This window comes from Ixodes scapularis, unplaced genomic scaffold, assembly GCF_016920785.2.
Source record: "Ixodes scapularis isolate PalLabHiFi unplaced genomic scaffold, ASM1692078v2 PGA_scaffold13__105_contigs__length_92229423, whole genome shotgun sequence".
NCBI lineage: Eukaryota > Metazoa > Arthropoda > Arachnida > Ixodida > Ixodidae > Ixodes > Ixodes scapularis.
Window position 1 is genome coordinate 31,899,905 of NW_024609839.1, and position 24,194 is coordinate 31,924,098.

A 24,194-nucleotide genomic window follows, 5' to 3' on the forward strand; every position below is an offset into this window, starting at 1 on the left:
CGATGGACCTGAAGAGCGGCTACTGGCAGATCGAAGTCGACGAAAGGGACCGAGAAAAGACAGCCTTCGTCACGCCGGATGGACTGTACGAGTTCAAAGTGATGCCCTTCGGACTGTGCACGGCGCCAGCAACTTTCCAACGTGTCATGGACACCGTACTGGCAGGACTAAAGTGGCAGAGCTGTCTCGTCTACCTCGACGACGTCGTCGTGTTTTCCAGCGACTTCGACGAGCACTTGCGACGACTCCGAGCAGTTCTCCAAGCCATACGGACCGCCGGACTCACCCTGAAGCCGTCAAAGTGTCGGTTCGCTTATGACGAACTGAAGTTCCTCGGCCACGTGGTTAGTAACGAAGGTGTCCGCCCAGACCCCGAGAAGACTCGTGCCGTCGCAGCATTTCCAGCGCCAAGAGACAAGAAGGCCGTCCGAAGGTTCCTTGGGCTATGTGCCTACTATCGGCGCTTCGTTCGAGATTTCGCAAGAATTTCCGCACCGCTCACACACCTCACGGAGGACGCCGAGAAGTTCGAATGGGCCGATGAACAGCAGCAGGCATTTGACGAGCTGAAGCGACGACTACAGACTCCTCCTGTTCTTGGACATTTCGACCAGGATGCGGAAACCGAGATTCACACGGACGCAAGTAACGCAGGGCTTGGCGCGGTTTTGGTTCAAGTACAAGAAGGCACCGAGCGAGTCATCGCCTACGCAAGTCGGACATTGACCAAGGCGGAGAGAAATTACTCCACGACTGAGAAAGAATGCCTTGCGGTCGTCTGGGCAATCACGAAGTTTCGTCCGTACTTATACGGGAGCCCGTTCCGGGTAGTCACGGACCACCACTCGCTCTGCTGGCTTGCGAACCTCAAGGACCCGTCAGGACGCCTCGCGCGGTGGAGTCTCCGACTACAAGAGTTCAACATGACCGTCGTCTACAAGTCAGGCCGCAAGCACAGCGACGCCGACTGCCTGTCCAGAGCTCCCGTCGCAACACCTTCCGGCAGCAGCGACGACGATGACGACGAGTGTTTTCTGGGCGCAGTGAACATCGACGACATGGCCCGGCGTCAACGAGACGATCCTGAGCTGCGCGCACTAATAGAGCACCTGGAAGGGCGCGGGAGTGCGATGCCACGTGTTTTTTCACGAGCGCTGCCGACCTTCGCCATTAGACAAGGCGTACTCTACAAAGAGAACTTCGGGAACAACAACTCGCCATGGCTGCTGGTAATCCCGACCGACCTTCGGGAGGAGATCTTTCAAGCCTGCGACGACGACCCGACGTCCGGACACCTTGGTTACAGCCGGACCCTGGCACGTATTCGTGAAAAGTATTACTGGCCCAAGCTCCCCAAAACCGTCCACCTGTACACGCGATCATGTCATGAATGCCAGCGACGAAAGAAACCTCCGACGAGGCCGGCCGGACTCTTGCAGTCAATTCCTCCGCCAACAGCACCCTTCCAGCAGATCGGAATGGATCTACTTGGCCCTTTTCCGCCGTCGACGTCGGGAAATCGCTGGATCATCGTCGCCACAGATTATCTCACGCGGTATGCCGAAACGAAAGCCCTTCCTTCCGGAACTGCTGTGGAAGTTGCCAAGTTTTTCATTGAATCCATCGTCCTCGGGCACGGCGCTCCCGAAGTCCTGATCTCAGACCGTGGATCATCATTCATGGCCCAGCTGACGCAAGAAGTCCTTCGTCTCAGCCACACCAGCCATCGCCGCACCACAGCGTACCACCCGCAGACCAACGGGCTGACGGAGCGACTCAACAAGACAATCGCCGATATGATCTCTATGTACGTCGACAGAGCACAAGACGTGGGACGAGGTGCTGCCCTACGTCACGTTCGCCTACAATACGGCGGTTCAAGAGACCACTGGATTCACCCCTTTCCAGCTGGTACATGGTCGGAAGGTAACGACCATGCTGGACGCCATGCTGCCCCATGAGCCATCTGACAACGAGAGCGACGACGCCCAGGTGGTTGCTCAACGGGCCGAAGAAGTCCGCCAGCTCGCCCGACTCAGGATTCAAGACCAGCAACGCGCCGACGCGGGCCGCTACAACCTTCGTCGCAGGGACGTTCACTTCCAGCCCGGAGACAGGGTGTGGGTTTGGACGCCCATCCGTCGCCGCGGCCTCAGTGAGAAATTGCTGAAACGATACTTTGGACCCTACAAAGTGCTTCGTCGACTCGGGGGTCTGAACTACGAGGTGATGCCCGACGGAACAAGGACTTCGTCACGCCGCCCTCCACGACCGGAAGTCGTCCACGTCGTGCGACTGAAGCCGTACTACGCTCAATAGGACTGTGGACCTTACGTGACTCTTTAGTTTACCGTTCTGTTTTATTTGCTTCATTTTGTTTTTGGGTTGCATCGGGACGATGCACTTTTTTAAAGGGGGGAGTAATGCCGCGCGCAGCTGGCCAAGTAGGCAGCGTGCGCGGGGCCTAACGGTTATCGCGCATGCTTTCCACGCTGAAAGCCAGGGTTCGATTCCTGGCCGCGGAGGCGCATTTTTGTTGACTCTGTAATGTTCTGGTAAATTCGAGAACCATGTTGCTTGTTCGAGGTCAGAATGTTCTACGCGCCGAACCTTCTACGCCGAACGATCCAGAAAGCCACGAGGGTACATAAGGGATTCCGCAAGGCGAACGGAGTCAGTCTCGCCCCAGCGTTCGACTCTGCTGCCACGCCGACTTCGACGCCCGCGACGCTCTATTATTATCTTTTGTACTCTTTTATTTTTAACACAAGTTCGCCACATTAAACGTTTATTTCTTCTTGTTTATTTCCTGTTTTCTTTTGGTCACCACCCGTGACATTATGTCTAACTACCAACTAGCCCAGTTATCAACCCTTTTACAGTTTATTTCTTTTGCATCGGGCCCTTCTCCTTTGAGTTTTGACCTTCCTTTTTTGCCTCCGTGTGTCCTTGTGGACCTGATAGCCAAGAGTGTGTGCAGTGCTCGGGTGGCCTCTTGGCACATTCGAAGGGGTACATGTCCTGTGGAACTCAGGGGACTATGTGGCTTCTTTGTTCCTTCAATAGGACACACAAGAAGAATTTGCCGTATCCTACGATCCGAATACTGGCGTCAGGAGAGGTTCCTGAGGGACTGCCTGAGAGTTGCCTGCTTTTCGGGTAATGGCAACGAACGACAAAAAAGAAGGTTCTACCATGTAATGAACAACACAGCAAAAGACTCTACGGAGTTTCTCTGGGAAAGGATCAGGCCACATCTCCCGACCAAAAAAGCAAATGAACCGGTGCCCTCCACGGTGGGTCTCTACACAACACTGGGGGAGGTAAGGATGCCACCGGATATTGGCAAGCGTCTAGGGGTAGGCCCTAAGTACTGTTTCGAACCTGTGGTAAGCCCACCGGAGCTGATTACACTAGCAAAGCAAATCGCCCATAGGACAGTGGAAACGGACAGACCACGGTGCATCTCTGAGTGCGTTGACAGTCTTCACCCTCAGCAGAAGAAAAAACCTGTTGGGCATTTTAAGCCCCTGGTGGATTTTATGGGTGACAATGGACTGCGTGTCTTACTATCAGACAAAGAAGGACAGTTTGTGGTTCTACCAGAAAACATGTACAATGATCGAGCCTCAACAGCAATCACAAAAAATTTCAAACGGGTAGAAGTGGACACCAAGAAAACTCGGGATGCAGCAAAGCGTCTTTGTGAACGTCTGTCTCTAACTCAGTTAGCAGCGAGAATCGGGAAGGTTGACAAGTTTCATCTTGAAGTCTTCTTCTCAGTAAAGACGCATAAAGAAGGAAGCCCATTTAGAGCGATTGTCACCGAAAAGGGTTCCTGGCAAAGACAAGTCGCGTCCTATCTCCAAAAACATCTGTCATCTTTAAAAATACAGGACCCCTTCAAAGTAGTGAATTCTGAGGAAATCGTCGAATTTCTCCGGTTAAAGAGCAATGAGATCGGTACGGCCTTCAGTATAGATGTGGAGAACCTGTTTTACTCATTGCCACATGCACAATTATTGGAGTCTGTGAAGACATGTATTGAAGCCAATGGAGAGCTCTCCTTCAGGGGCTCATGTGGAATTTCAACAGAGAGCTTGTTAGAGCTTTTATATTTTTATCTAACGTCCATGATTGTTGGGCGGCGAGATGGGTGCTATGTACAAAAGTCAGGAGTTTGTATTGGCTCCTGTGTAGCCCCAGTCCTCAGTGACATTTATCTGGGAGCAGTAGACTGTGCCATTGAAAGGGAGCTTGGAAGTCGAGGAGTTAACAAGGTAGCCCGCTATGTGGATGACTTCCTGGTTGTTCTTCAAGATAACACCGATGTGCACACACAGGTGACCAATATTTTGGCGACCTTCACTGAGTATGGAGGGGGCCTCAGGTTCACGTATGAGGTCCCTCAAGAAAACGTTCTCCAGTTTTTAGACCTTTCGCTTCACTTAGGTGATACGCATGCGTGCTGGACGTACTCTCCACGCTCCAAGAAACGAATTTTGGATTTCAGTTCGGCTCACTCTAAGATCGTCAAGAGGGGCATTGCTCTGACATGTTTGGGATCCGCGCTCAAGAAATCATGTTGCCACACAATGGAAGCCAGCTTCTCGATGCAGGTTGAAAGACTCAGAAAAGCCAGCTATCCGTTACCACTACTGGCTAATGTAGCGGAAACCTTGTTGAAAAGGGCAAAAGGCCTCCAAGCCAACAAAAAAGATGTAGAAAAGACAAGACCGGTGGTAATCCCGTACCTTCACAAGACGTCACACAATTTAAAGAACGTGGCAGGTCGGTATGGGGTCCGAGTGGTATTTTCAGCCCCGCAAAAAATGAGCAAAATTTGCTCCATAGTCAACTCGCAAGCCGAAGGTGCCACAAGACAGAGGTGCACAAAAAAACATGCTAAACCTTTTGTTCCGTGCACTTCAGACGTGGTATACAAGATTCCACTCTCGTGCGGCAAGGTCTACGTAGGGCAAACAGGCAGGTGTCTTAACGACCGACTTCGCGAGCATGATTATTCTTTGAGAGCCACAGTGGGAGGCCATCTTGCAACACATTGCAAGGAGTGCAATTGTAATCCGCTGTTCGGGGAAACAATAACCCTAGAGAGGCACAAGGATAAAATGACCCGCGAAGTGGTAGAAGCCTTCTACATAATATCCGCAGCTACTAAATGCATTAGTGTTGCATCGGTAGCCTTGACAAGCAAGGAAACAGACTTTTTAAGACGGACAATGCAGAACTCGCATGAGTCACGGGTGCCGCGAGACATCAGGCACGACGACCCAGCGACAGCCGACCATGGATGATGTGTTCGTCTCCCCCCTGACACGGGTGACCAGGCGCGAGCGAAGACATGCAAACACACCCTGCACCACGACAACGAAGGCACAGCCACAAAAGGTTTTAGGGTTTAATCAAAGAACCAGTGTATCAAGCCTGTGCGCGCGAGGGAACACCCGACTTTGTGTTTTATATTCCCGTTTTATATTTCTGCTTCCTCTTCTTCCTTTTTCATCTTTATGGGGAGCTGGACGATGTTCTTTCTTTTCTTCATCTTTGTAAATACAGTTGTGAGTAGCGCTCTTTCCTGTCCCTTCTCTCTTCCTCATACGTGTGCGCTAATGCCGTTAATATGCCCAGGTAACCGCGTAATCACAGAAACTTTTACCGAGCAAGCTCCTGCGATCTTTAACCTTTTGTACTAATCGACGATTTTACGAATTGACAGTTCTGAAGACTTTGATATAACGTGCTAGCGTTGCAATAGCTCGCATTTGATCGCAGTGTTTTCTGGTTTGTTTTCGTCAAGTGACAAGCTGGCATTTGCTCAAGTGACGTATATGAAATATCCTGCTATATAACAATGCATCAACACATACTATTAAACTTAGATGCTCAGAGGTGTGTCCGTTTTTAGTAATTACCAAGTTACAGACAATTATTTTTTACGATTGTAATATTTATTTTCTGTAGCTGGGCCCATTTTGTGCTCGTTAATATCCGTGTTCTATGATGTTATCATCATGTGTGTATGGTTCTAAATATCCTCTTTGCAATGCTTGCAAAGGCCAAAATGACGTCAGCCGACCCCAACTCACGCATTTGACACAAAAACTGCGTCACTCGGACGTAGGCCACGATCTATAAATATAGCTAGACTAAATTTAACAAAGCTCATATAGTGGGCAATTAGAAGCTTGGGAACAACCTTCGCGAGTTCAGCTGAATTTTTGTTTGAGCGTGGTGTAACAGTAGTGAAAGGCGTAAAGAAAGGCGCAGCAACTATGGAAGATTTGATTAAAAAATAGCTGGCAAAAAGCACTATTTATTTTTTATTTACAGAATACCTACATCGCCTCGTGGGCATTATCGTAGGGGGGGGGGGGGATCACGAAATAACAAATAACAGTGATTTTCACAAACAAGAAAAAAATACATCATTGTCTGAGATACTGACCAGCTCCTGTTGCAGCAGGTTCCAGTCTTTGATTGTTTGAACAAAACAAGAACTACCGAAATTGTTTGTTTTCTAACATTATCAAAAACCTTTTCAGAGTTATCGAACCGCGCTGACATGTAACTTGGTTTATACAAATACTCATTTCTATCAATGCCAGTTTCATTATAATAAATCCGATGAAAAAACTTCAACCTTAACTTATACCTTCTAGTGTTTAATGATTCCCATCCCAGCATGGCTTTTATTTCAGAGATACTTGCATAAGGGTTATAGTTATTGCTGACAAATCGTGCCGCTTGATTCTGTACCTTTTCTAATTTTTCGATAAGATAATCTTGGTATGGGTCCCAAATGATGCATGCATAGTCGAGTATCGACCTAACATGCAAAATATAAAGAGTTTCTTTCACCTCTGTTGAAGCGCCCTTAAAATTCCTCCGGATAAAATATAACATTTTGCTTGCCTTTGCTATTGTATAGTCAGTATGATTGTGCCATTTAAGTGATTGGGTGAAATTAACTCCTAAGTATTTACAGTCGCTTACTCTGCGGATTATTGCATTTTTAATGGTATAGCTGGCGGGAGACCTTGATACATTTTTTGTGAAGCTGAGATAATTACATTTTCCAATATTTAAACTCATTTTCCACTTATCACAGCAGTGTTCTATTTTATCTAGGTCGCTTTGCAATATTTCTATGTCCATTGTTGAATATATTTGTCTATAAACAACGCAATCGTCCGCAAACAACTTAATCGGCGATTGAATGTCAGTTACAATATCATTAATATAAATTAAGAACAATAATGGTCCCTAGACACTGCCTTGGGGTACTCCTGAACTCAGAGTTATAGGTAATGACTTGCTACCATTTAAAACCACGCACTGCTCTCGGCCACTTAAGTAATTTTTTATCCACTTTTGAATATTGTTAGTTATATTTAAAGATGCTAATTTCTTCAGTAGTAGGTGGTGTGGTACAGTATCAAAGGCTTTACGAAAATCAAGGAAAATTGCATCTACATTAGTATTGCTGTCAAGTGATTTTGAAATGTAATGTTGAAATTCTGCCAGTTGTGTGTTACATGAACACCCTCTGCGAAAGCCATGCTGGGAAGGGGCAAGAAATTTACAGGATTCCAGGTAATCAAAAACTTCACTATATATAATATGTTCCAACAATTTGCAACTAATTGACGTCAAAGATATAGGCCTATAATTTTCTACAAGTTTTTTATCCCCTGACTTGAAAACAGGAATAACATTTGCTACCTTCCAATCGTGTGGAACTGCCCCAGTTTCAAGGGAAATTTTAAACATGAGACATAAATACTGAACTATAATATCTCGACACTTACAAAGAACAATCGATGGTAATCCATCAGGTCCGGTTGCCTTCGAGGTATTCATTTCACGCAAGAGGCAAGTAATACCGTTAACATCAATTTCAATATCTGCCATTGTGTTACCAGAAATAACAGATACTGGTGATTCATCGCTGGTTGTTTCTTGAGAAAATACTGATTTGAAGTAAGAATTAAAACATTCTGCCTTCTCAGCATCACTCTTGATTATTGTATTGTTAACATTTAAGTATGGGATAGAAATATCATATTTTCTACTTGTTTTAACGTAATTCCAGAACACTTTGGGATTTCGCTTAAGATCATCGTTTAGCCGGGAGAAAAATAACTTCTTTGCTTTTCTTATAGATAACTTTAATGTGTAATTAATTTCCTTTAGCCTTTGCAGGTTTATTGGACAGCCATCTCTGGAAACCCTTCTATATGCACACCGCGCTCTTCTTACGAGTTTACGAATTTCAATATTAAACCATGGTTTTTGTTTTCGTTTTTGTCGAATAATCCTCGATGGTACAAAAGTGTCGATTAAGTTTGTTATTTTATTACGAAAGATGCTCCACAGATCTTCTAGACAGTGCGATTCTGCTAAGCATAAAAGGTTGAAAAATAGCTGTCCAATTCAGTGCCGATGGCGTCAAAGTTTCCTCTCTCATACATGAATACCTTGCGTGGAAGTTGTGCCCTCTCGGGTGCTCCAGACACATTTAGCGTTGCAACAACCACACTATGGTCACTTATTCCAGGATACACCCCGACCTGAGCTACAATATTAGGGTCATTACATAAGACCAAGTCTAGAATGGCGTTCAACCTCGTCGGCTGCTGCACATATTGATTGAAGCCGAAAGTGCCCAATACCTCTGTAAACACAGTGTTAACGCGTGATTTAACAATACATTCTGTTGTTCCAGTAGACCAGTTAAAATCTGGCAGATTAAAATCACCACCTAGAAAAACACTGTCAGGAATCATTGATAATATGTCGCAGAGCAAACAAATTGAAGTTTCACTGTTATCAGGGGGGGGGGGGGGGGGGCGGTAGAAGGTCCCGAACACGAGAGCAGTTCCCCTTGGGAAAAAGACCCGACACCAGACAGACTTGGTAGCATTTTCGAAAACCAGTTCATGACTAGTCCATCTATTAGAAATTAGTAGAAAAACTCCCCCACCGTGCCGATGTCTGTCTTTGCGATAAACTGTAAAACCCGCCGGAAATACCTCAGCGTCACTAACAGTATCATCTAACCAAGACTCCGTCCCCATAACAACTTCAGGTTTAAGGGTCTCCAACAAAAGTGCAAACTCGTCTACTTTATTTTTGATGCTACGGCAATTTACCAATAGTACTGAAGGCGCCTGTTTTGTAGCTGTAGCCTCATGATTGCTTGGGCCATCTTTAGGCTTTCCGACCCGTCATTCGTGTTCTCTTGGTTGGCCAGGCGCCCGATATAAAACAGGTTGTCTCGTTTCGCTGTCCCAGATAAACGTCTGTCCATTGATAACCAGTTTATCGTGGTTTAAACGAACCTTGTTCTCTTTGTTCTGCCTTTTCTCCTTCGCATAATTCCAAAATTGACGCCTTTTTTCTTGGACTGCAAGACTAAAATCCTCGGAGACACTGAATGAAGTATTTTTGAATTTAAAAGCACTTCGCAACACAGACTCTTTGACCTTCCAACCCGGGAAGTTGACTGCAATGGGTCTGTTTTTCCCATCTTTGTGTTTCCCCAATCGGTGGGCTCTTTCAATTAAAACATCGAGCGATAACACGTCTTTGCAGATTTTTGTGATCAGCCTTTCCGATTCTTCCCACGTTTCACTGCGAGAGTTGTCGGGAACTCCGAAAAATACCAAATTTGTCCTCCTGCTTCTATTTTCAAGATCATCTAATTTTGCTTCTAATTTCCTGCCACTTCCTTCAATCTGCAAAACACGTTTTTTAATATCATTAGTTTTCAAGCTTATGGTATCAAACTTCCTCTCAAGATCAGCTTGTTTTGCCTCAATACCAGCTAACTTTCCCAAAACAGTCATTTGACCAGATTGCAATTCCAACAAAATGGTCTCAATTTTCCCAAGCTGTTCAATCTGTGCCTTAGTCATGGGACCGGGGTTTAGCTCCACGTCACCCGACAAAAGCAACAAGGTCTCAAAAAACGAAAACGATAGTTCACAGCACAAAGACATCAATGTAGCAATCACCCAAGAGCCAGCAAAATGCATGTATCTAGAAAGCACACGTTTGTCGATTGGGCACGACACTCTGAGAAGCATTACATTGCTCGTTCGGCAACATTTTGAATGATTTAAATAACTAACCTGGTACATGGAGCAGCGTGAGTATGGGCCGAAAAGAGTGTCGTGCCCCAGCGGCTGAAGGCGAAGTAGCTCCCTTTTATGGCAACGGTGCAGCGGATCCGGAAACGTCCCTCGATGCCTGGCCATCTGTCGGTCTTCAAGATGACACAGAAACTTTTCTGGAAAATCCGGTGGCTCGAGGGGACGATGAGTTGACGAAAAGAAGGTCGTCGCTGGCCATGACTCGTAGATTGGGGCCGCCGCCGTCCCGACGGAATTCGCCGTGACAGCGAGAATCCAAATCAGCACCTGGTACATGGAGCAGCGTGAGTATGGGCCGAAAAGAGTGTCGTGCTGTGAATTTCCTTCGAACCCAAAATTCATATTTTGCACATGATTTACGGAGGGTTATCGCTTTTTGTGCGAACGGTGCCCACATCGATCACAATGAATTGCTAGCGTTATTCGTTGTGATCGGCTAGAGTAGTTATGTGCTCCTCTTAGCTGCTCTATGAACAGCAGCGGGTGGAGTATGAGCGAGAGCAGCGCGATACGAACCCTACAAAGTAACCAAAAACATATTTTTACGTCAAACGCAGACCGAAGACGCCAGCGGTGCTCCTAAGAGGTTAACTAAGACATCTGCAAAATTATCGCCGTATGAGTGTTCAATCTATAAATAAATATCTAGAGGCCAGGTTCCCTGTAGGTATGACACTTGAAATAGCCTCCTAACACTCCAACAACTGCAATTATTTTGCACAGGCTAGCCTTCAGAGAGATAGTATAAAATGTTTTGACATAAAAGCAAAAAAAATGTTTGCTTCAAGAGTGGGAATCTGCTCCAAAACCCATTTTTCCCTGCTCCAAGAGCTGCTCCAAATCACTTGTCAGTTTCACCACTGCCAGGGGGGAAACTGCCGCGTCAGTTGCGCCAAACTGCGCCAACAACGAATAACCTGCTATATGCTGCTACACAGGCTGTACTTGAGCACAATTTGCGCCATGTCTGCGCCAGAAGGAAGCTGTACTTCAAAAGGAAACTGAAAGTGTCTGGCACGTAACACTGTTAACAATGCTACTAAAAAGAAAAAAAAGTTTTTGTTTTTTATGTTTAGGCACTATGTGCGAAGAATAGGGTGGCGTGAATACTCGAATTTTCGAATAGTAGTTTCAAATATTATACTATTTGATATTCGCTTCAAAATTAACTGCGATCTTCATACTTTTCCAAGTGTTGATAGCGGCGGGTTAGCCTGGTTAGCCGCCTTGAGTGCGCTTCTCCTCGAGCATCGGTGCACCGCAGAGAAGCAATACCCACGGAGCTAACACCGCGATCTCGTGACACGCTTAGCCGCAGCTCAGCCGCTGCTCAGCCGCAGCTCAGCCGCAGCTCTGCCGCGCGCTCAGGCGAAAAACACACCTTCAAAGCGGTATGGTGCACGCGCGCGTCTAATGTGTTAAAAAAGAAAAAAAAAAAAAAAAAGAAAGAAAACATTGTGATTGTTGATATTTACGTTGCAGTAAAATCTTGAAATTTTAACTCTGGCTATTATGCGAGGGTACATGTTAGGCAACGATGTTAGAACCAAAGAAAATATTTGCATATAGCAAGAATATCTACAAATCCCCTGAATTATGGCTTGGCTCCCCAATAGGTTTCATTTTATGTCATATCTGTCGTTTGCTTGCCATCTCAATCTAGGTATTGGACTTTCTGAAGCCACAGTCTATTAATATAGCTAGAATAAATTTAATAGAGCTCTTAAGTGGGAAATTAGAAGGTTGGAAATAACCCTTGCGAGTTCGGCTGAATTTTCGTTTACGCGTGGTGTAACAGTAGTGAATTGCGGGGAGACAGACGCCGCAACAATTTAATATTCCATTAAAAAATATTCAGCCAAAACCACTATACACTTTGAATTTGTTTCGAACCCAAAATTCATTATTTGCGCATGCATAACTACTATTAAGCAAAGAGCAGCAAGAGAAACATTGAACAAAAAAGTGTCCGTTTGATGTCGAACTCATGAAAATTGCGTCACCGTGACACAAACCCTACAAAGTTGCCAAACACATATTTTTACGTCAAACACGGACCGAAGAGGCCATCGGTATTCCTAATACCTTAATTGAGACATTACAAAATTACCCGCGTATGAATGTTCAATAAAGAAAAAAAATATCGGTAGTAGCCGGGCCCCCTCTAGGTATGACACTTTAAATAGTCTCTTAACACTCCAATGACTGCAGTTTATTTCCACAGGCTAACTTTGAAAGAGGTCGTATAAAAGTTTCTGACATGAAAGCCCAAAATTGTCTGCTTCAAAAGAGGGAATCTCGGCTCCAAAACCTGTTGTTCCCTGCTACAAGAGCTGCTTCAAATCGACATTTGTCAGTTCCACCACTGAGTACCTTGGTACTGCTACCAGTATTTTAAGGTGTTCCTACGGTAGACTATAGTCCTACTTGCAGTCCAAAATGAGAAACTGGCAAAAATAACGTAACATTGTCGGCATTGGCCATAACGTTAATTACGGTCGTGTCGGTCCTCGCCGAATTCCGACGGGAGGGATTGTACAAAACTTGTTTCTATATCTTGGTGCTATTGAGTTCTGCTTGCAGAGTGGCTCTGCCTGCTTTCCCAGTCTTTTCAGGCCCGATATCAATCAGGTCCACGAGTTTGAAAATATTTTTTTAATTCCGTCGTACCGTGCTTCAGTCAGCTTACACAGGTTTTCGGTAGGTAGCCAGTTCGCTCAGTTATCATTAGGAAAGTAATCAAACTTAAAAAAAAAGAAAAAAATTCTTATGAGGAAACAACTGATTCGTAATTCATTCTGATTGCGAGACCGTTAAATAAGGGGCCCCTCAGGGATCAGTATTATGAGCACAGCTTTTTATAATCTATTTAGACGACATTGTAAACATCGCAGTTTCTCCGAACCTAGTCATGTATGCTGATGATACTAGTCTCTTTTTTCCTGGTACCTCCGTAAATCAAATAGAACAAGAAGCAAATACCTACCTGCGATATTTAAACATGTGGCTCGACAGAAATAAAATGCAATTAAATTCTACAAAAACAGTATATGATATTTATCCCCCTCCCCCCCCCCCCCCACACACACAAACACACACAAAGACGAATCAATAAACTGCCATGTTTGACAATAAACAACTGCATTTATAGACCGTATAACCGATTTGAAATTCCAAGGGGTATGGTTTATTGACAAACTATCTTGGACAACACAAACTAGGCACATAAAAGTGATTTCTCTAGAACGATAGGAAAATATTTTAAAGACAAGTAAAAACCTCTTACCGACGTGGTTGAAGGTACAAATATGCTACACCCTCTTTTATCAAACACTTCACTACTGTTTACTAGTTTGGGGCACCACGGTTAAAACCAACTATAATAGACTTAGAAGTTTACAACAACGTATACTAAGAATAATGGCCAACTCGAATCACGGTAGTGACGCCAAAAGCCTATTTGAAACATTAAATATCCTTCCACATTTCTAAGCTTTACTAAGCTTCACCACTATAACCTTGGACAGCTTATTCATAGAAACGGAGTAAGCGGCTTTGACCTCACTGCTGCAAATCTGTCTGAATATAATTTAAGAGCAATGAGGACATACCGACTTCCATTTATTAGGACTATCTACGGCAAACAAATGGTCAATTTTCAGGTTCCCCAGCTCATAAATGCAGTCGGCAACCTCACAATTACTGGAAACCAAACTACATTTAACAAAGATTTTTGCTTCCTTTTAATTGCCAATGAGTTAATAATTCTATAGATATGTTGCAATACATGCTCAAGTATTTTAACCAGCATTTTTTGTGCGTCCGTTTTTATCACAAATCTTGTATACCTTATGATCACGTCTATTTTTAGTTTTTATTGCGTGGACAACGCCGAATTGCTATTTTTATATGGGTCTGGAATTTATGAATGTGCGGTCTAGCTTTTTCACTTCTGTGATTTTTACCGAGAGTGCAAATTTTTTTACTGCTTGATGTCTTACATTATTTTTTTTACAAATCTTTGTTTTTACGACACTGTTTACATAAAGAACATCAACGTGCGCTAGTAGTCCTTCTTTACAATTTCCTGATGTGTCTTTATCAATTATCACTTGTGTCTGTATGCGTGTGTATCCCTTATCCAGATGTTTGCAACTTTTTTTGCTGAACGAAGTTTACCATTAGTGCTGTTGCTGTTGGACTTTGCCTCCGCCCCCCCCCCCCCCCCCCCCCTTCCCCCAATTGGTTTAGCACGTAAACGGCCAAATTTACTTTTTGATTTGACACGGATGACGTGCACATAAGATATATTGGACAGATTTTGTTGGCATCGATTTATAGATATGTAGTTTGTGCAGTAAAGATAATGCAGTGGATATAATTAAATAGCAGATATCTTAATATACCTGTTGTTATCTGATTTCGTCCATAAGGAGGGCTGCATGTCGCTCTTCAGTGGGCATTGTCTCTGCCTTTTTTTTTTTGCCAATGATGGCAGGAGTTCTGTCAGGTTACCTAAGAACACATGAAAATGGATTTTTTTTGGTTACAGAAGTGACATGAATCTCAATCTACGAAACTTCCGTTAAAATTGTTTGTTTTTAAGTCTAATAATGTGAACTGACAAATAGGTAAACCAAATATGATTGCATGTGGAAGAAAACATTGATTGCTGTTGTGATTAATTTCCGCGTTTCGGGACAGGACGCACCGTTAGGCACGTCCGGTCTGAAGGATAGAAAACGAAAGAATCACGGGTGAGCTACGCGCTCACGAAATCAGAGGCCAGATTCACGAAGAGCTTCTTAGGTTACGAAACCTTAGCTAAGAAGTTCGTAAGTTAAGAACATCGTAAAGAGAAATCGGTATTGACAAACGCGTTCTTAAGTGAGAGGAGGAAAGCGACATTCTCTAACGGAAAACACTACAACTTCCGGCGTAACGCAAGCTCCCGATCCCCGCGAGGGCGAGCTGTTCTGGCGACGGCGTCTTCGGCAACACGAACAACCAATGAAAGAGCTCGGCATGGTTCAAAGCACGTGGATTTTGTAGCGTGAGCTGCACTGGCCGAGGTTGAGCAGTTTCGCGTGGCTCTCATAATGAGCCGTGCTCATTATGCGAGCCGTGCTTATGCGGAGCGCCCGGCGGCGGCGGCGGAGTTCCGCATAATGAGCACGGCTCGCATAATGAGTGCGGCTCATTATGAGAGCCACCGAAGCCGCCGCCGCTCGTTCCGCCGCCGCCGCGCCCGCCTCGCCCGCCTCGCCGGTCTGCGCATTCCAAAGGAGTGACGTCATAGCCGCGGCAGACGCACTGGCGCCGCCGCGTGTCCAGCTGTGCGCCTCCGTTGCGCAGTAGCCAAGTCTGCACTCTAAGAAAAAAAGGGTGTAGTCGGGTGCATCGGGCTCACATGCACCGTTTTCCTGAAAGATGTACCCTGCGTTGCCCAGCCAGTGTACTTGTACACTGACAATGAGCATCCTCCTCTCCCTTAAAAACCTCTAGGTGTATCAGTGCACCCCCACGCCCCACGCTAGCCGGGCGCCCCGATCAGCTTGTGCTTGGATTCCCCCTTGGCGGTCACTTGTTGGGTTTGGCACTTTCTTAGGAAGTATGGAGCTATCCTGCTCACTCGGTATGGACAATAGAGTGGACGCTATGCTTGTTTTAGGCCGATCGGGTCTCCGGGTAGGACCACGTGACTACAGTCTCCAAGCTAGAGATAAGGCAGAGCACGGCACCTACCTGAAAGCCAAGGCCACGGATAGCATCCACTGCACTATTAACTTTGGGTCGAACTTTCAAGAGGATATAAGTGACAAGTCCTCTCGTTGGGTTCATTGTTGGGTTGCCTCTGAAGATAAGCCTTTGCGAGGGCGCCCCTCTTTTGGCCTTGAAGGAGCTGCAATTTTCCTACTCCTTTATTTTCCTTTTCTTCTCCCTAAGCTGACAGCATGGAAGAAGGTAAAGGCTTCACGGATGTCTTAGTAGCTTTTTTCGATCTCGGTGCTTCCCGGCCTTGTCTCTTGTGTACTGCGTCACGACCAGCGTGGCTGCCGTAGATTTCGTCCGCGACGACGTATTCGAGTGTACCAAGATTTCCAGTGTTTGAAAAGTCCTACGCGTATATCGGCAACAAGCGAGTTCTTCAGAAAAGCCCAAGGAATTCATGTGATGAGTTTAGTGTTCGGTTCGGCAATTTACTGCTTCTGCTACATTGTGTTGAATCTCCACGGACCCCTTTCCTTTTGTTTTTGTGTTGTTCTGCAGTGCCCGTGTCGACATATATTTCGGATTACATATTTCGAGTCCGGCGTTTTAATTGTAAGTGCTCTGCAACTTGCTCTTCTGCAACAATTGACCGTTCCGTTCCGGATTACTTCTAGAATTAGGCAGTGTCCATTTTCTAGCAGCCGGGAAAATAATTTCCCCGAAATTCTATCAGCAGTCGCCTGCCATTAGCTGGCTACAAACGTGTGACAACCGCAGGTAGGATACTGACTTTCTTATTCTCCTGGCGTTTTGTGAAAACACGTTTTCGTTGATACAAGTTTTGAAGACACGTTTCATCGACACTAACGTTTCATCGTCACTCGTTACGCGAAATGCACGCTGTAGGGACATTTCGCCGCGCGTGTATCTCTGAGGGAGCGTGCTCACCGACCTAGCCCACACGATCACGCTAGAGTTCCCGTATAGGCTCCCTACGGGAGCCAAAGTTGCACATCTGTTTTCCACGTGCCGCCGCGCCGCTATTCGGCGATATCCGATCACGTGAGGAGCCGGATCAAGTGCCGTGCAGGAAAGTAGACGTTGCACGCGCCCCGACGTACGTTCCCCAGCTTTTGAGCGCGCCGCGCTCCTCGAACGCGCGGCGCCGCTATTCGCCGAATTCAGTCACGTGACGAGCGGGATCAATATGCCGTGCAGGAGAGACAGCGCTACGGGGTGAACGCGCAACTCTGGCTCCCGAACCGCTCGTTCACACTGGAAGCGGATCCGCGTTCGGTTACGAACGCGGTTGTATTAGCGGCGAGATGTTTTGGTGGCGCCTTCGCATGGTTTCCCCTTGTGACGTCATTACCTTGCGAACAACAAGTTCGATGGTGTTTGTAATGGGCATGGTGGAAGCCTGAAATCATTGCGCTCTCAAAGCAACACTGCCAACGCCGTCGAAATTAAAGTTCTTTCATTCCTCTTATTTCCGTCAATGGTATACACTTTCCGACGTCATAGTCAGCTTTTGGGCCAATCGTGGAAGGCCGCGACGACGCTTTCGGTCGCGCACGTCGTCAATAAAGATCCAGTACAATTGCGCGCGCACTCGATGACATCAAGTGCGGGTGGGATCGTACTGGATCTTTATACAACCGCGTTCGCAACCGCTTTGCGAACGCGGATCCGCTTCCAGTGTGAATGAGCGAGTAGGGAACCTTTTCTGTGTACTCTCGTCCCCAGCCACCTAATAGGCGTATCCGGTATGGGCGACGAAAAAATATTCCGTTTTAACCTGCAAATAACAAAAAAATAAATAAATAAAAAAAAATAAAGGGGAGGCAAAACGAGAAAGTGTGACGGTTACGCTTATATCCTCAATGCCCTCTATTGGCGTGGCAAAGTCTAAACAATGTTTTCGCCCATACTGGAAGTGACGTCAATTCAAGATGGCGGCGCACTTGCAGAAAAGGTCTATACAGGAACTGCAGTTCACGCCGCTTCGTGGCGACAGTTTGGGGCGGCTCATTACGAAAATGTTAACCCACCTGTCCCACCCGTGCCCGTCACTTCGCGGATACATTCTGGGGCGGCTCATTACAAGAAGAAAAAATCTCAGCTATCAATGAAACGTCGTTCGATGAATGATGGGCGACTGCCGGTGGAGTTTTGTGGAAATAATTGGTGCAGGCTGCTTGGAGAATAGACACTACCTAAGACTCACCCCCGCTTCTTGTTTGCTTAGTAATCTTCTCAGTTGCGTAACAGCTTCCAGTACCTCTTCACATATCACGGATTGCTTGCAAGTTTGTACTTGTTTACAAATAAGCTGTGTAATAAACTTCTATGAGATTTGAAAACAATCCCGTGTGTCCGTTTACCTGCCTTTTTGCAATCACCGGGGCGCATACATTTTTAAAGGTTTCCTTGATGTCTTAAATAGGTTTATGAAGTTAGTTATCAAGTGGGTGCATAGAGTGGTGTGGCCATGCACCTTTGAATCGGGTGAATCTGTGTTCTCTTCGAATCCAGTGGGTGTAGAAAGAGGTGTAACAGTACACTATTGAACAGGGTGCTCCTGTGTTCCCCTTGAGAGCAGTAGGTGTAGAAAGGGGAGTAATGGTACACTCTTGTGCGGGGTGCATCTGTGTTCCCTTTGAGTGAGGCGGGTTTATGAAGCGGTGCAATGGTACACCTTCGAACGGGGTGCATTTGTGTTCCCTTTTGTTTCATTGGGTGTAGAAAGAGGTGTAGCCGTACATCAATGAATGGGGTGGTGCACCTGTGCACCCCATTCTGTAGAAAAAGGTGTACATGTGCACCACACCACCGGGTGTACACATACTCCCATATTAGGGGTGTACAAGTGTTCCCCCAAAGGGTGTAGTATATGTGACAAGCACTTACACCCCCTATGGGTGTACCCCATGACACCCTTTTTTTTAGAGCGTGACGCTGCACCGGAGCCGCTTGATAGCGCCTCTCATTTTGTGCGCATAAGCTCACGCTCACGCCTGACATACCCGTGCTAAGCCACCACAATTTTTTTAATAACAAACACAGACGGCCTTCCCGCCACCGCTTGTCTGGGGTTCGTGTCCGTGGAATGATATGTCGAGGCAGTCTAGAAGGTTTTTGCGCTACACAAGGGACAATCACAAGCGAGTAGGCACACTTCAATCACAAGCGAGTATACACGGACAAGCATGTCTACTCGCTTGACACTTCTAGACTGCATCATGAACCAACTAGGCCAACAAGTTTTAATATGTTGAGGCTTACACGATTTAAACGCGCCCGAATGCCGAGGCCGAAATAACGGCCTTCTTTGACTGTCATCGTTGTTAAAAGAAGACAGCCCGTGCCAGTCGTTTACAAAGCGGCGTAGATGGAAACAAATCGTTGCGGCGTTTTTCGCGGCCTCGGAGATGCCGGAGCGAGATACGTTAGAACTACGAGAGTGTCAGCAACAGCCACGTAAACACGCGCGCCCGCGCGCCCAGGGAGCACACAATATTGGGGCGATATTCGCCTCGGGTCGGGAAAGTCGTGCGAGTATTGTCGATTTTCCGTTGTATCGGGAAAATTGTGCCTGTACCATTTTGATTCTGCCGATGTCGACGGAATATCTGTTATATTGCGGCGACGCAACCATGATATATATATGGTACACGAACCGTGTTTTTCCTGAATATCGTTTCTGAATCGGCACTAACTGCGTAGTATTAGGCATTTTTGGCCGATTCGAAAATGAGATTGAAAGAAAGCCGGTACCATTTTGACACGGCCTATGTCCACAGAATGTTATATGGCGCCGACGCAATCCTGATCTTTCTCCAAAAAAGCGACCTTGGAAAGGGAGAGGAGAGAGACAGTGTTGGGACGGGCTCCTCCTCTCCTGATCACGTGTTGTTTACGAGTTTCGCCCGCACGCTGACTAACCTGGACCAACGGTCTTTCTTTTGTCTTCGGTCACCGACGCGCCAGTATCGGCGCTTGGCGCTCTCTTGTTTGGTTGTTTCGAGACTGGTTTCGTTCCCGTAGTTTTTCCGTCGTCATCGGAGTCTCGGCTCTCGGGCAGTTTTTTTTTTCTTTGTTTGCCTGATGCTACGGCATTTACGTGCATTCGCGGAACAAGTCCTGCTACGGTTTGAGTGACATGTGTGGCAACTAGTCAACGATGGCACTGGCCATTATCGATAGAGCCCTCTCTCGACCAAGAGACGTCTTGGTGTTCGTGTTGAAATGTTTTCGTGGCGGATAAAGCGGGACGTATGGAGACGATCGACAGGTGAGAAACAACTTATTTATGAGTTTTCTTGGTCATGTAGGACGCGAGTAAAGTGCTGCAGTCGATTTTGTTTTTAAATCTCGTGATGGGGGGGGGGGGGGGGGGGGGGGAGGGGGGAATGGAGCGTTCTCCATCGATATCCGCGTGCTGTTGCGTCGACGTTTGTAAATATGCGTGGTAATATTCTAATTTTTACTGGAAGGTGAATAACAAGTTTTTGATTATAGAAAGTGCGTTGTTGGTGCTTATGTGTTTATTTATCCTAATGTTATTTTATTGTCTTTACCGCGTTTATACTAGGATCTTAACTATATTAAGGTAATAGTATTATTGTATACAAAAGTTATATTTTGTTTGAAGGCAGCTCGAGCCCATAGGTAAATTAGTTGACTAAATAGTAAGTTTAGTGCTCCTGCCACACAAAAAAAGTTAATATATTTTCGTTAAATGATATGATATATAATCAGTTCGCGGTCTTGAGTGAATATACGAGCGTCGCAAGCTGATTTGTCGACCCCATAATGCAATTCGATAGAAATTACATTAGTTTTGCCCTGTGGCCTGGGGTATAATACAAGAATTCAGTGACCGTACGCGATAACAGCCGCTTACATGATCGTAGGTGACACTTGAAAAGCCGTTTCCTCGTTGACTACGTCTGCCTGATTTTTAACTGTGGTCTGTTTTGTTCTGTCAAATCACTGCGTGTCTCGCCATTTCGCCGAAGTATTTCTGTATAAAACATGCATTCCTACAGTAATAATTGCGTGACTCAATGTTTTCGATTTAAAGCAATCTCATTTTTCTATAGACGTCTTATACGCATTCCTCTTACCATTTCGTACGATTATTTAGCGGTGTAATGTTTTGCCAGCGCTATAAAATGTTTTCTAGACCCGTTGCTATATGCAGCTTTCATTTTAGCTAATAAAACACGCGTATGTGTCTGAAAGCGCGTTATGACGGTCGATCCAGGCGCGTTGCATTCGCTTCGACGCGCGCCCCCGATGGCACTCCGTTGCGACGTCATGAGAAGGGCGCTACGGCTTTATTTCTAGGAGGCGTTAGTTAGTGTGCTATTGGGCTAATGTTTGTATGTGCTGTCTATATGTATGCGCTCGATGTATATGTTCAGTTGATGCTTGTGGTATGCGTAATGTATCTGCATGTGAGTATAATAAAGATGAAAAAAAAAAAAAAAAGCCCGAAGCGTAATGGTGGCGTGAGCAAATAATATTTTTGTAACATATAAATTGGGCGGTATCTATAGTCCGTTGCAAGTCAAGAAGGTAGGGCGATGGTAAGAAGGGCCGGGGAGGAGGAAGCAGACGGAACTCTAAAGAGAGAAAGAGGTGTCCCCCTCTCTTCTCCAGCGTTCCGTCTGCTTCCTCCTTTCCGGCCCGTCTTACCCTTGCCCTACCATCTTGTGTTGCAACGGATTATATCACCGACGCTCCAAGCACTCTGTAGATATACGTGCGATATCCTGCGGGTGTTCAGACGACACTGCCAGTACTCGATTGACATACGCGATACCCGGCGGTTACTCAGACGACTCTCTCAGTACTCTGTGGATGCACGGGTGATATCAGGCGGCTACCCGGACGACACTTGATTGACACGCGATGCCCGGCGGATGCTCAGCCGACGCTGGCAGTACTCCAGTGATATTGTGCTGGTACGGCCCCGCTTTCAAACGATATTGTCTGGACATCGCGTGTATGGGAAGAACCGTATATTCGGAGTATTCGCCAACAATATTGTGTAGATACTCGCCTAATATTCTTGTGCCGCTTGGCCTGTTCACACTCGGAGCGGACGCGCGCGTTTGATCGAAGTGCAGGATTCGCGCTGTTGGACTGCGAATTGGTAAGCGCTTCGGGACCGATCTTTTATAATTGCAACTCGATACTGACGTGCAGTGGCGTAACCAGGATTTTATTTCGGGTGGAGTTAACCCCCCCCCCCCCCTCAATGACGAAGTGGGGTGAGCTCGACAGAACGGACGCTCACGCAAAGATAAGAGAGGCGCTGGTAAGATAAAACGGGTAAAGCTGCATTGTCATTTTTGAAAACGGAGCAGGCTTCATTTACAGGAATACGGGCATGGTGGCTCACTGCTCTACTGTCGTCGTAGTTGCGGCCCACCAACTCAGTGATGTGATGCGCCAATTGCGCCAAACTGCGCCAAGGGTCTAACCCTGCTACATCCTACTACATTTTGACAAGATATGGGTAATCTGCGCCCGGCCTGTGCCAAAGGACCAATTTTGGTCGCCTTTCAAAATCGAAACTAAACTGAGTTCCAGAATGAGCACGCGTGAGTTAGGTGGCGCAAGCGGCCGCCGACACAAAGTACATCAATCGTTCATCCGTGGTTCATCCGGTGTGATACTAAGTTGGTCATTTTTAAATAAATTTTATAATGTGCAGTTTGGTTCTTATTTACCTGTAGCAAGTACATATATAACTATCATTTAACTGAAACATTGCAAAATGTGGCATGTCATTGGCATTTCAGATAAATGTTGAAAAACTGCCAGGTAGTCTAACTTGACTATAACTTGTTTACTGCGGCGAGCAAAGTGTCCTTCGTTTGTCCAGCCCTTGAAACGAATATTTTTATTTTTCTAAGAATATCGGCTCCAAAAGCCACTTTTGTTGCTCCGAAACACTGTTTTAGCTGCTCCGAAAGGTGCTCCAAAACGGCTTAGGCCAATCACATCACTGTAGTCGTTTCAGCATGTCTCTTCGCATAGCTGTCGGAATGGCTGCTTTCTTTCCTTTTAGCAGTACTCCGGTAACCCCCACCGAAAGTTTTGGTGTAAACTGCTTCAGCTCACCTTCCACAGGCTTCGATGATTGGAGGCTGGTGATGACTCGCTGGAGAGCGGGATCGCTGACTGTCGCCTTCTGTAGGCGGGCTAGTGTGCCTTGGCCCACTACCTCAGATAGGACGCCCACCGCATGCACTTCTGCATCAGTCGTGGCCTCTCCCTGTGATAGATCTGATGGAGTCCTCGATAAAGTGTCGGCAACAACCAACTTATTACCGGGGACAAACTGCAACTCGAAATCATACTTCAGTAGTCGTAAACATAGTAGTTGGAGACGAGGAGGCATGTCTCCTATTTCTTTTTTTTTTGTTGAAATGGTTAACAGCGAATGATGGTCTGTTTCGATGGCGATATTTTTTCCCAGTAGGTAGTCGTTGAACTTTTCGCAACCGAAGGCTATGCCCAAGGCCTCTTTTTCAATCTGAGTATACATACCGGTGTTCAGTATCAGTGAGCACCCAAGACGCGTAGCCTACCGTACGCCAGTCCATTACATGCTGTTGAAGCAACGCAGCCCCTAGAGCAAATGCGGACGCATCAGTTGACAACTTGCTGGGCCACTCGGGATCCTAGACTGCTAGAACTGAAATTTGCGTCAGCATTTTTTTTAGTTGCTCCCACTGGCGATCATGTACATTGGTCCATTCAAAAATGGTGTCGTTCCTAACTAGACTGCGTATATAGGGCCTCCGTTTGAGACGACAGGTGTGGTGAGCATTTCCCGAAGTAGTTCACCGCGCCAAGGAGGCGTTGAACTACTGACAGGTGTCAGCTGCCTGAATGCCCGCAGTGAGCGAGCCGGAGATGTGAAAACAACAAGCTCGAGACTGCAAATGAACCTCAGCTGCCTTTGCCCTGTGGTTTAATATACTAGAGGACTAGAATTAAAGGAGTTGCCATTAGATCAGGACGATTTTCACGTTTTGTTCGGACCACATATCGTGGAGATGCGAGCTCATAGCGTAGGCAGCTGCTTTTTTGCACGAGAACAGGTGCAGCGGGCCACACTCCCCAGACAGCTCGTGCATCGAGAAATAAGTGAACGGCCATAGATGTCAATTTCAGAAGAAAAAAAAAAATACCACACTGTATCAAAGTGCCACCACACACGATTTATTGCATTCGTGCAAGGGCCTGGAAGGCGACCCCATCGCCACCTGTTGGGTCAGAATCGCA

At 46.2% G+C, this 24,194-nt stretch overlaps 1 protein-coding gene across 1 annotated transcript; it reads right to left on the minus strand.

The window, feature by feature from the left end:
* Nucleotides 1–9,248: 9,248 nt before the first annotated feature.
* Nucleotides 9,249–10,451, minus strand: LOC115324529. Its single transcript, XM_029985178.4, has one exon. It carries the CDS (start codon nt 10,449–10,451, stop codon nt 9,249–9,251), a length of 1,203 nt encoding a protein of 400 aa, XP_029841038.2.
* Between the last annotated feature and the right edge of the window lie 13,743 nt (nt 10,452–24,194).